The following is a 13,872-nucleotide window of genomic DNA, read 5'->3' as shown; positions in this document are numbered from 1 at the left end:
ATAAGTATAATATGTGTTACATGTAACAGTTTATTTATTTTTTAATTCAATATAATAATCTTGGTGTGTAAAATACAATTCAATTTGTTTTATTCTTTAAAGTTCAGTGCTTCAATTCAAAGCTACACAAATACGTTGAATGATTGTCATTTTAAAAGGTGGGAAGCTTTGATATACAATCAGATGCAAAATAATTTGATTATTAAGTTGAAACATTATTAACAACTTTTTGACTCTTAATTTGAAATCATTTGAAAATTTCATCATTGGTAAAGTTTAATTACTTAGGTATTTAACTATTTAATCACATCTTCTATACAGCGGTTAGAAAACAGATGCAAAAAGGTCCTATACCTAGTCCTCAGTGAATTTACACTTGAACTAAATAATCCCCTCTCTCACATGAATTTACCACTGAAAAAAATGCATTTCATAAGCTTTGTCAGCGACTTTTTTCAACAACACTTGTAAATAAATAAAGTTATTCTTCTGTGTGTATTTCGTAAAGCTGGCAAGAACATGGAACCAAGAACAATGAATACTGCCACAATGATCACAGATACTTTATCTTCAACAGAAATTAGTAAGTGTTTTGAGATCTTTTCACGAAAAAGTGGTTTAATGTTTTTGCATGCATTTAAAATAATTTGGTTTTTTTTCATAAAATGTGTAGAAGGAATTTATGAAACATACATTTTTAAAAGGTGGCACAAATTTAAGAATATTGTACTTGTATTCCTTTAAAATTGATAATTCTTGTACAGATGTTACTTGAAATATCAAACTTGACTTATAGTTTTAAATTTGAGATCTTTCTTGACATGCAATATCTGGGTTTCTCCATATGGTATTTTACCATAGCGAACCGATATGTTGAAATTCATCTTGACGTCAATTTTAGAACACAGGTTTTCGTGATATTGGTATCTAGAGGTGTAATTTAAGTCCAAATAATGAAAAGAAACATGTAAGCATTACCCAAAATAAAAAGTTTTAATCTTAAATGCTGGATCTGTCTTTTGGTTAAAATCTACGACTGATGACGTCAAATGTGTACGTCAATTAATAAATAACAGTCAGCTATTTACGAATCCCTGTCGGCCTTTCCTCTCTCATTCGTGACAAAAATAATGACATAGAATAAAAGATAGCTAGGTATTTCAAAAAATAAGATTTGTATAAATTGAAAACTTGTCTTCTCAAATACTTAGAAAGTGTTGCTAGCTAGAATCCCGATGTAAGCATGATTTTATAAAACAAAAAACTCGGGTTATCTGTAAAAAATTCAATATATCGGGAATTAAATTTTTATTAAATCCCTAAAACACCGTTTACTTTGAACATAGTCATCATACTATGAATCCATATCAGGTAAGTGGCGTTTCTAAGAAAGAGCACTCGGTTTGTGATGGTCGTCATGCTCTTTCTGGGAAAGAATATCCTTATCCAACCATCTTATTTCCGAGAATGTGGTTATTCTAAAACCTTACTTGCATGCTAATAAATATAAGACTCGGGACAACATTATAGCGTCTATGAACATAATGCTTCGGAGCATGTCACGTGAGTGCCTGGGTCACTTGAATTGCGCTTGGGGAAGAAAAGTGGCAGATAAACATTAAGGTCAGAGAGGTTTACTTAAAATATAATGATAACTGAAACCTAAATTTATTTATGTTATAGAAGTTATTGAATTTGTACGGGAACATTTTGATGACCCCTCGTAATTAAAATCATGATAAAATTCCAACACTTGTAAAGTATAACCTCTTGGGTATTAAACTATTGAAGGGGGGACCTTGGTCGCTCTACGTCAAAGCAGTGTTATGTGACGTCACAATAGCGACGTTTTTTTCCCGCTGACTTTTGCAACTGTGACATAGGCATAACATTGTTATTAGTTATAATGTACACAATTTATAGAAAAGAAAATTCATTCATCATTTATAACAGTTTATTTGATTTATGAAGAATGATATTAGAATTCTCTTCATTTGGTTGATAATTCATAGCAATTTCAGTTGTGAAGAAATACCTCCATAATATACTGATATATAAGTGCAAAAAAATTTAAGATGAAATTCAGCAAAGAAAGAGGAAAATGTATAAATCAGAGGAAAATGTATAATTTTATGTTTACCATCCATTGTTTTTTCTGAATAAAACTTTAAGAAAAAAAAATGTACTTGTACCTATATTTGCTTATTGATTTATAGTACATGTACATTTTATTGTATAAAGTCATTCCTAGGTTCTAATAGTTGTTGGTTGTTTACTGGGAAATAGGAAGGGGGGGGGGCAGAATGATTAGGATAAAGAAGAAAAGAATTAATCTGTTTAAATTATTTCTAATCAAAACAAAATACTCGTTTCTCGCAAAATAGTTTCATATTCAGATGTTTGTCAGTGCTTACTTGCCTTTATTTAGTGCAAAAAGGTCAATATTTATGACACAAGAGTTCGAAAATAAAAGAAAACGTCATATTTTTCCTTTAATTTATCATAAAGGTATACTTTTGTCTTTGTTAAAATAAAAAGATGAATCATTTCTTTCAAAAAATATAAATTACATCATTTTCACACAAAGACTTTTAAAGATATTACCTGTTATGCATGTCGGAATTGTAATAAAGACGACAAGAAAAACGGCGTAATACTCACATTGTCTTTATAATTTTTCATGCGAGATGAATTACAACGAATTTGTCTTCATTTTAAAGAAACAGTCATATAAAAATACCTGTTGATTTCGAATGTGATTTGACATTTTTGGTTCTTTATAGCGCATATTTGGAGTAGAACAATAATTTCTGAAAATAATCTATTTTTAGCATTTCACACTGTTTTTGCACGTGCTGCTCCTGTGTAAAAATAAGCATATAAAGGAATTGTTGTTGATATCTAAGAATTAAGAGCAAGTGGTCAGGAAAGAAATGTTCACGTTTTAAAGTTATTCTTTTGTGTTTATTTCATAAAGCTGACAAGAACATGGAACCAAGAACAATGAATACCGCCACAATGATCACAGATACTTTATCTTCAACAGAAATAAGTAAGTGTTTTGATTTTTTTTTAACGGAAAAGGGATTAATTCTTTTGCAAGTATTCAAAAACAATTTTTTTTCATAAAAAAAAAAATGTGGAAGGCGTTTAAAAAGGAGACACAAATTTAAGAATATTCTACTTGTACTAATTCAAAATTGAGAATTTTGGTAAAAATGTTATTTGAAAAATCAAATTTGTCTCATTGTTTATAAGTTGATGTGTTCGCTGACGTGCAATACCTGGGTCCTCCACTTGGGATTTTGCACATTCTATGGTTAAATTTCTCTTGATGACGTCAATTTTAGAGCACAAATTTTCTTGGTGATATTGGTTTTAGAGATGTAATCTAACGTCAAAATCATTAATAGAAACATGTAAACTTTAAAAAAAAGTTTTTATACTGGATCTGTCATTTGGATCAATTTCTACGACCGATGACGTCATTCGTGTACGTCAATAAACAAGTAACAGTCAGCTATAAATGTATTCAGGTCGGCATTTCTTCTCTCATAACATTAGATTTATACAGATCGAAAGCTTGCCTTCTAGAACCCATTGAAAGTGCTAAGTCATTATATTTATTGACTTATTATATTCATCTTTCAAATATTATGTACATGTACATTCCACATGTGATGCTGATGTTTTCGTAAGAACACATATATACTTTGACATTCGGCAGGATTTTAGTGAGTATTATTAAAAGAAATATTTTCAGAAAGAAAGAAAGAAAAGCTTTGGATTTTCTGTCAATCATTTATATTGCACAATTATCCCATGGTGATTACTTAAACTAAAATCTGCAGATTGTTACCTTATGCGCCAATGAATGACTTCCGAAATACCTTTTTAACAATACGATATGTAAAAGTGTTTTTATTTGTTTAAAATATCTTTTAACAGATTGCAATTATGACTTGAATGAAACTTCAGTGAAATTACATATTTTTACCTTATCATAGATCAGTGCGTTCCAAAAATGTATATAGTTTTCATCCTGGATTCATCTACATATGATAGTAATTATAACAACATGAAATCATTAGTAAATAAGTTCCTTCAGACTGCTAAAATAGACTGTGGGGAGATCAGAGTCGGTTTAATGATCTACGGTTCGCAAGTTACGATTGAATTCCAGCTCAACACCTATGACACAAAGACAGAGTTGATTGACGCTGTTGACAAGATTCCCTGGAGATATGGAGGCTTTAACCCTGCTAATGCACTGAAAACAATGCATGAAGAAATGTTCTCAAATGCCAATGGTGATAGGCCAGGTGTTCGAAATATATGCGTGATGATGACTGGTGGCATATTAAATATCAATGATTATATAACAATAGCTGAGACAGAAAAAGCCAGAGATAAGGGCATACATATTTACGCCATTGGTATTGCACTTGAGGTTTTCAGTGAAGTAATTCGTATTGCTAGCCAACCGGCCAGTTTGAATACTTTTGCAGTTGATACCTTTGATGAATTAGAAAATTTAGATACGATCTTCTTTGAATCTAACAAATCAGGTATACATTCCATTTCACATTTTTATCAGACTTTTTTTCCTAAGTTTATTGATGAAGAAAAGTATGGGAACAACAATTTCTTAGCTGAATGTTTGAATTTTGCATGAAATATTTATTCATCATTCAATGTCTTTAGAAAATATTTTTCATAGTTTGAAAACGAAAACAAACTATATTTAACAATTTTAAACAATTTATATAATAGTGTTTTTATTTGTTCACAGTATTAAATTCATGGTGTTTAAGTCCATTTAATTTTTATTATTTTTTATAGTTCAGTGCTTTCCAAAAATAGATTTAGTTTTTATTCTGGACTCGTCAACTAGCATAGGTAATAATAACTACGACAAAATGAAAGCATTCGTAAAGAAGCTCATTCAGACAGCTAACATAGACTGTGGGGTGACAAGAGTCGGCTTAGTGTCCTACAGTACGCAAGTTACGATTGAATTTCATCTCAATACCTATAACACAACGACAGAGTTGATTGACGCTGTTGACAAGATTCCATGGAGATATGGAAGCACCAACACCGCTGATGCACTGAAAGCAATGCATGAAGAAATGTTCTCAAAAGATAATGGTGATAGGCCAGGTGTTCGAAATGTATGCATTTTCATGACTGATGGCGTTTCCAATATCAATTATCAAAGAGCAATTCCTGAGGCAGAAACAGCCAGACAAAAAGATATACATATTTATGCCATTGGTATTAGACTTAAGGATTTGAGTGAATTAAATGGTATTGCTAGCCAACCTGCCAGTTTGAATGCTTTTGCAGTTGATTTCTTTAATGAGCTGGAAGATTTAGATACGAAGTTCTTTATATTTAACGATTCAGGTATACATTTTATTTCACATTTTTATCGGTATTTCTCAACTTTTAAAGTACATTAAAGAAGACAAATATGCTGCTACACTTTGTTGAAAAATAATCTTTTTTTTCTGTTAGATTAAGGAATAAATAATATAAGTATTTATTTTCTAAAACAAACTGATAAAATACACAGGAGATCACCAGAATTTAAAGTTTTTATAAAAGCTAAACTTTCTACTATGATTTTAACACAACTCAATTTACTTGCACAATTATCTACTGTTCACTACAATAAAACCTGTAGATTGCATCCGTATGTTCCAGTTAATGAGTATAATATACGTGTTAATCGGTTTATTTTGTATATTTATTTACTACAGTGTATTATTACTTTCATAGTGTTTTAGTGACAGGGTATGGGATGATACCTGGTTAGTAAATTTCATACCTGGCGAGGCGGAGCTGAGTCAGGTACAAAATTTACTAATCAGATATCATGCCATACCCTGTCACTAAATCACTATGTAAAGAATTTACCTCACCGATGTAACATTTACATTTTATATGTGGTTTATAAATGATTTTCTCTGCTAAATGCTTCATCAGACTTATACTGTGCCTATTATGACGTCGCGTTATGTTTGTTACGTAATACATCGACCGGGTATAGATTTACAACTGACCGGGTATAAGTAATCCACCTCCTTCACATGACAGACTTTAACCAATCATAAGCCAGGATTTCACGGATAAACAACAGAGGTGCGGTAAATATTAATTCATGGTGTGTAAAATACAACTTAATTTTCATCATTCATTATAGTTCAATGCTTTCCGAAAATGGATTTAGTTTTCATTTTGGACTCGTCAACCAGCATAGGTTATGATTACTTCAACAAAATGACAGCATTTGTAAAGAAGTTCCTTCAGGCTGCGAACATAGTCTGTGGGGAGACCAGAGTCGGTCTAATGTCCTACAGTACCCGAGTTACGATTGAATTCCAACTCAACACCTATGATACAAAGACAGAGTTGATTGACGCTGTTGACAAAATTCCCTGGAGATATGGAAGCACCAACACTGCTGATGCACTGAAAACAATGCATGAAGAAATGTTTTCATATGCCAATGGTGATAGGCCGGGTGTTCAAAATATATGCATTATTATGACTGATGGCGTTTCCAATATCAATAACGGTAGAACAATTCCTGAGGCAGAGAAAGCCAGAAAGAAGGGAATACATATTTACGCCATTGGTATTGCACTTAAGGATTTGTGGGAAGTAAATGATTTTGCCAGCCAGCCTGGTTGTTTGAATGCATTTGTTGTTGATATTTTTGACGACCTAGAAGATTTAGATAAGAAGATCTTTAAATCTTACTGTTCAGGTACCTATATTTTATTTAACTCTTCTATCAGAATTCCTATTATTTCAAAAATATTTTTTCATATAAAAAGACCTTTAAACGTTTTTGTTTTAGTTTTTTAGGATGAAATGGCATGAAGTACTTCTTTTTTTCTAAGTCTATTGAAAAGAAAATTAATGATTTAAAATGCTTTTAAAATTGTTTTTCAACATATCTACAAATCGTTTCTCTTCTATATGGTCAAAAATCTTGCAAAAAAATTGTTTCTTATTTCAGTTATATCTTTTTCTCTTATTCCATCATATCGTATTTATACATGTAAAATAACTAAAACATTCAAAGATTGATTTATAACTATTCTACAAATTCTTAACTTTCCCTCATAAAAGTTGTACAATCAGATCATGGTAGTCTTGTAAATTAAATCATTTTAGGGTATCTATTTCGCCAAAGCATTGTTAGCAAACTTCTTGTCAAACAGTATACGAAATAGTTTTTGTTTGGATTATCAAGTACGGATCCATATCCTTTGTGGGTGTTATAATAGTGACAGAACAGATCACTGCTTTCTCCTTTCATTTGCATTTGGGCTGAGGTCAAGCAAAATGCATGGCGCTAGAAACAAGTTTTACGGAGATGCTACGCAAAGAAGTGTTCGAAATTCGTCGTTGATTAATACCTGTAATAGTGCTGCATTAGCAATTTTACTATGGTGAAGCACTGTTAATTCGGGGCGTGTTTATCCGGTAGAAGAAGCAGTTAAGCTGATGAGAGCAAAATTCATTCCGTTTCCCAAGCCAAACTCTGATTTACAGAAATGCCCGCGACGGATTTTTTTATGTCGACGACCTCATACACGTCTATGTTTGAAGGTAAAATTTCTAGAACTGAACCTATTTCATTAAAATTTTATAATTAGTTAAATGTATATAATGACGAGTGAATTGTTTGAATATTTTACATTTATGGACTGTTAGGAAGGAAGACATCACCAATTATCAGGTCTGAGTAGGGTCGTCACCGGAGGGTAACAACCCTACTCAGATCTGATAATTGGTGGTGTCTCCCGTTTAAACAGTCCATAATAGTTTTTTATCCTTAAGAATCTAACTTATCAATTAAATAGAGCGGAAAATAGTAATCAAATCTTTTGTCTTTTATTACTCTGCTCTGATTCCAAAAATCTCCAAACTATGTCAACAGACAACTTTGACGTCATCATAGGAATTTATTGTTTACTAGTCTCGCATATGTAGCAAAGCGTGTACACACATAATTATAAATAAGGATTATTTCGCTTAACCAGTGGACAACAACACTGTTGTGGCTGTGCATGCTCGCTTATAAAAGCTATTTCATTGTTATCTGAAGTGTGACAACAGTTGTCACCCTGCGCGTGAGGGAGACTTCACGAATTGTCGCACCCCACATGATATGCGTTAAACCAATCAGCTAGACTGTATAATTCTGAAGGATAATAATAGTTGTCACTCTGCTAAGCTGTCTTGCAAATAGCACAAGTGATCAATCATTTAGGAGTACAAACTGTATGTCAGATAAACCAGTCATTATGCTGGGTTTTAGTCTCGGAATTTTATAGCATGTTCAGAATTGTTGCATTAATAAATAGAATGTTATCATAAACATAATTGAAAATTTAAAACAAAGACGAAAAGAATATTCCTTCAGATAGAAAGAGAAGAGAGTGACAGACAGACAGACATGCAGATAGACAGAGAAAGATTGATTGTGTATTGTTTAACGTCCCTCTCGAGAATTTTTCACTCATATGGAGATGTCACCGTATGCCAGTGAAGGGCTTCAAGTTTTGACCTTCACTCGGAACTCAGGGCGATTGAACAGTAATGGATCTTTATCGTGCCAACGCCTGCTGCTGACATGAGGCCTCGGTTATTAAGATCTCAGCCGAAGGACCCGCAACATTCACTTCAAAGTGCCGAGCGCATGGCGAAGGAACAGTTGCTACCCATTTTTTATCGACTTAGGTCAGTCGCGGCCGAGATACGAACTCACGACCTCCCGATCACGGAGCGAGCGCTCTACTGACTGAGCTACCGTGAACGGTGACAGAGAAAGAAAGAGAGAGTGAGTGAGTGATGCATCTCTGAATTGCTTTGAAATTCATGGGAAATTATGAATTATATTGTCACCTCCCATTTTGAAACTTTTTATAGATAATATCTAAGATCATTCTAATTGTCTAATTTCAACATTTTAATGTATTTTATTTTATTATTCCTTTAGATGGTCTATTTGATGACTTACCAGATTCTTTTGATACGCAGGCTAATGAACAATTAAGGAAACTAGAGATGAAATATACAATGCAAGTCAACTCAAATGAATGAGTGGTTAGACTTTTTACCATTACTTAAAGTGCAAGTAGTATATTGAATGCCCTTTTAATACATTCACAGAAAATTGTTTTAAAAATTTGTGACTTTTTAATGACTAACAAAAATAAGGGGAAAAATATTCAGTAGGTCATACCACTTCTTACTAGGAAATACAGCTGTAAAGATTACTGAAGATCTTTTTTTTTCTTTTCAGCGAAACAGTTTTGCAACTTCTTCTCCCATAAATTTTGCATAATAGTCTTACTGACGCCTTACCGTAGAAGTAAAATTTTAATTTGCATAAGTTAGCTTCGCATTAGTTGACGTGTGGACGCAATCTTATGGAAACCCGTTGAGGCCAATTCAGAGCGAGAAATATTTTTATTGCGTTTAATAGCAATAATCATTGCGTTTAAACGCAAAACATTGCAATTAATAATAAGTACTTTGCGTTTAATCGCAATCTTTTGCGTTTAAACGCATTACTTTTTGCGTTTGATCGCAATAATATTTTTGCGTTTAATCGCTATAATTTTTGTGTTTAAACGCAATAATATTGCGATTAAACACAGTAATATTTGCGTTTAATCGCAATAATATTGCGTTTAATCACAATGGTTTTTTGCGTTTAATCGCAATAACTTTTTGTATTTAAATGCGAAGATTTTAATAAATACTACGGTCCGATTCTTTAAAGAAGAGCCGTTTGGTTTTGTGTCTTTTTGAAAATGTTGCAGTTTGTGAGATTTTAAGTTTAACAATGACATCCTAACAACCAAGTTTCTTAAAGCTTTTAGAGCCCAACACTTTTATTGCAGCCATTAATCAATTCCTTAGGTATCACAGCTAATTAAGAATGTTTCAGTGTTATTAATAGACATATCAATTTGGTAGAACACATCGGCAAATCTGTTTTGATTTGATTTATTTTTGATTTCATATGATTCCATCTCATAAATTCTCGTGTTCTCGTATTTACTGTATGTGATCAAAGGAAAGGTTGTGAATATATAATGTACATAATATGTTCATATGTACATAAGTCGAAACATTTTATCAGTTGTTTCCTTAAGCCCTTTATACAGGAACAGGCTTTTAAATCAATACCAATGATTTACCCATTCAGAAAATGCTTGTTCAGAAGAGTCTTAATCTATAAAGCTTAACAATGCACCATTTTCCTCATAGATTACTACATATCAGCGTGGGACCATTGCACTCTTTAAAGATCAGTAGAAATTAATGCTTTTAAATACAAAGATCATTGCGTTTAAATGTAAAAACTTATTGTGTTTAATCGCGATAATTATTGCGATTAAACGCAAAAATATTATTGCGTATAATCGCATTAATTATTGAGTTTTATCGCAATAATTATTGCGTTTAAACGCAAAACATTGTTTTTAAATGCAATCTTTTGCGATTAAACGCAAAGTGCTTTGCGTTTAAACGCAATGATTATTGCGATTTATCGCAATGTTTTGCGTTTAAACGCAATAATTATTGCGATTAAACGCACTGTTTTGCGTTTAAACGCAATAACTATTGCGATTAAACGCAATAAGAAATATTTCTTTTTCTGAACTTGCCTCAACGGGCTTCCGTACAATCTAATTCGCATTAGTTTGTTTTTCATCAGTTTACTTAGCATTAATATAATTTACTGCGAATTAAACTTGTCGTATGAACAGGGCATAATAATTTATTGACGATAAAATCCGTATGCATGATAAAAAATATGTTATCAAGCAGAATGTATTGTAGAATTTTCATTGCCCAAGATCAAAGCAGGTTTTCCTTTCATGTCTTTCATTAAATGGAAAATTTATGGTATCCTTTTCCAAATAAATATGTTATAAATAAAGACTACAAATACACAGAAAGAGGTACTTATCCCTGGTTTTGAAAAAGGTAATCGTCACTTTTCTTTTTAACAAATTAATGTTACCAAATTTAGAAATTTGGCAATTATACATCTTCGGAAATAATATATATACGTTCTTGAAAAAAAAAAGAACATTTTATCTTTAAAACTCTAGCTTGTCCATCCAAATAAAATTTACCATCAGGTGAAGCAGCCAGGAATTGAAACGTAGAATTTATTATCGATTTACTGTGATGAACGTTAGTGTTTTGCCTCTAGTATTTGCTTGGAACATTTCCATGTTTAATATAAATTACGTTATTTTAAAATATATGTACACTGAATGTATGTTATATTGACAGTTGAACCTTTGCTCCAAACAGTTTCCTCCTTTGTTGAGTAAAGCAGTTCAAAGATAATGTTAATTTCAGTAGAACTTACCTGAAAAATTATACACTTAATAAGTGAGGTTATGTTGTTATTTTAGAAAAATAGGTAAAATTACTTGAGGCAAAAAAATAAAATCTTGAATTCTTATATCCAATGAATGTAAATATTTTTCTGTTAGACTGACAGATGAAAAAAAATACACATGTAATAATGTAATTATTTTAATTTTCTGGAAAAAGTGATGAATTACAAAAGATATCACTGGAAATGAAAAATTTTCCTTGAAAAAAAAATCCTTTTCCTGCTATGATTTTAACATGATATCCATGAATATTGCACAATCATTGCATTATATTCTCTCCAGCTGTTAAGTGTATCCATTTGTTCCAATGAATGAGTATAATTACAAGTCACATGTAATCAGTTACACGTATTATACTAGTGTTTTTATTCATTTTTATTTTCATTCTTGCTGTGTAAAGTAAAGTTTAATTCTTATTATGTATTACAATGACCTTTATAAAATGAAATCATTCGTAAAGAAGTTCCTTCATCTGCATAAACTGTGGAGAATACGAAAGATACGATAAAATTCCCGTTCAATAGATATAATACAATGACAGGGTTGATTTATACCGTTGAAAAGGTTCCGTAGAAATATGGAAGCACCGATACTGCTGATGGACTAAAAACAATGCATTAAGGAAGGTTCTCAAAATACAATGGCGATCGGCCTGGTGTACAGAATATCTATATCATCATGAATGAGGGCATTCCAATTTCGATTATAAAAGAACAATTCCAAAAGCAAAGAAAGCCAAGGAAAATCCATATTTTTGCCATTTGTATTGCACTTCAAGTAAACTTTCTTCCTGCTTGTTTGATTGCATTTGTTGTGGATAACTTTGATGACCTACAATATTTAGATAAGAAGATCTTTAATATAGAATTAATTACTCTTTTCAGGTCAAAATGGTGAAAAAAGGACCCAAGATCTGGCCCACGAGTTGACCTGACCTGGCCGAGGCAACTTAGAGGCCGTTGAATTCTGCACGTCGTTTAAGTTTTTGCGTCATGATTTACTTTATTAAAATAATTTTTGGTTAATAGCGATATACAATGTTATAAATAAAAATCACTAATTCTTGTGCACAGTCAATAACTAGCAGAGAATTTAACTGTGAAGAGGATATAGAGCCGTGTGAGTAAAACATTATATTAAAAAGAGTTTAGTGTTTTAACGTAGCAAAATACAGATCCATCTTTTATCTGGATGTGCTGATTTTGATCAGTAAGATCACTGCTATATCGAGACATTTGCATCTGCGCTCAGGTCGAACATCAGTTGGACAAAATGGCGATAGCTACTACATGTATGGTGCGGAGATTATATGCAAATGCGTTTAAAATCCCTTGTTTATAAGTAATAATTTCTATACTACTGTAAGGCATTGTTTTTTCGGGACCTGTTAGCCTGATAGAAGGTAAGCAGATAAACTGCTGGAAGAAAAATTAATTCTATTTTCGAAGCAGATATCTGAAAAACTGTCTGTAATGGATTTTCATGTGTCGAAGACCACATACATTTATGTGATCAAGGTAAAAAATTATTTACAAATGTTTTGTTTGTTTGTTTGTATCTCTTGTAAGGTCTTATGCAAAGAATCAGCCAGTAAAAATCAACTTAGTCAATTATAGATCCATATATATGTATAGAGAGAGAGAAAAATTTCGTTTTTTCATTTTTTGGCATCTTTATATACAGTATAAAATTTGGACTCATGTACTACGAATGTCATAACTATAGCAGAATTATTATTACATTGGATTAAAGGGAACTTCTTTCTCATGCGTCGATGATGCAACTTCTTAGATGGTGTGTAGGCTGTTTGTCAACATCTGAAACCCACGTGTATTTCGGGGTAGGTATGTTTACTGTCAATTTTCTTTCTTAAAAGCCACGAAAGGCGTATTTTTCTGATTTCAATTTTTTATAGCAATTATCTTCCCTTTCTCTGACAGGAATTAGCTGTTGAGAGTCTAATTGATTAAATAACTTAACTCAAGCTATATAGTAATATATAGTAATATATAGTAAAATAATTTTCCTGTGTGATACCTTAACGTACCTATCTATAATTTTTCACTGGAGATGCCACAACTTGCTGGTGGAGACTTGCAAATTTGTCCTGTACTTGGCACTTAGGGCTTTTGAGCAGGGAGGGATTTTTTCGTGCCAGCACCTACTGCGACATGGGACTTCGATTTATACGGTCTAATCAGAAGGACCGGTCTCCATGTCCCACCGTTGCAGTTCAGTCCCGCGAGGTAAGGATCAAATCCTTTCTTTGCGACTCTAGAGCAGACGCTCTAACAACTGCATCACACGTACGAGTTCTAAAAATGTAAATGTTAAAGTTTAATATAAATAGACTAGCTATCTTTATTATAAGTAAAATTATGAAAATTTAGAACGTTTGTGTAAACGTTAATTTTTGTCACTTTCC

The 13,872-nt window shown here is 32.1% G+C and overlaps 1 protein-coding gene across 5 annotated transcripts in view; it reads left to right on the top strand.

The window, feature by feature from the left end:
* Positions 1–293: 293 nt before the first annotated feature.
* LOC134246946 (cartilage matrix protein-like) overlaps positions 294–13,872 on the top strand; it is a 28,310-nt gene continuing 14,731 nt past the window's right edge. For 3 of the 5 annotated variants that reach the window (XM_062729292.1, XM_062729291.1, XM_062729289.1), the window contains exon 1: positions 11,924–13,287. Coding sequence is in view for 2 of the 5 variants with exons in the window: in XM_062729287.1 (XP_062585271.1) it covers positions 520–583; positions 2,978–3,052; positions 4,008–4,568; positions 4,843–5,409; positions 6,209–6,876 (1,935 nt within the window). In the remaining 3 variants the exon portion in view is untranslated. Of the gene's footprint in view, positions 584–2,977; positions 3,053–4,007; positions 4,569–4,842; positions 5,410–6,208; positions 7,672–11,923; positions 13,288–13,872 lie in introns of those variants that run through there. The other 2 variants (XM_062729288.1, XM_062729287.1) reach the window with 2 other exon arrangements.

The sequence above is a fragment of the Saccostrea cucullata genome, unplaced genomic scaffold, assembly GCF_032062105.1.
Source record: "Saccostrea cucullata isolate Sc308-1 unplaced genomic scaffold, CSIRO_AGI_Scuc_v1 ctg2128, whole genome shotgun sequence".
In the NCBI taxonomy this organism is placed as follows: domain Eukaryota; kingdom Metazoa; phylum Mollusca; class Bivalvia; order Ostreida; family Ostreidae; genus Saccostrea; species Saccostrea cuccullata.
Note: the sequence above shows the minus strand (reverse complement) of the source record. Positions and strands in the feature narration are given on the sequence as shown.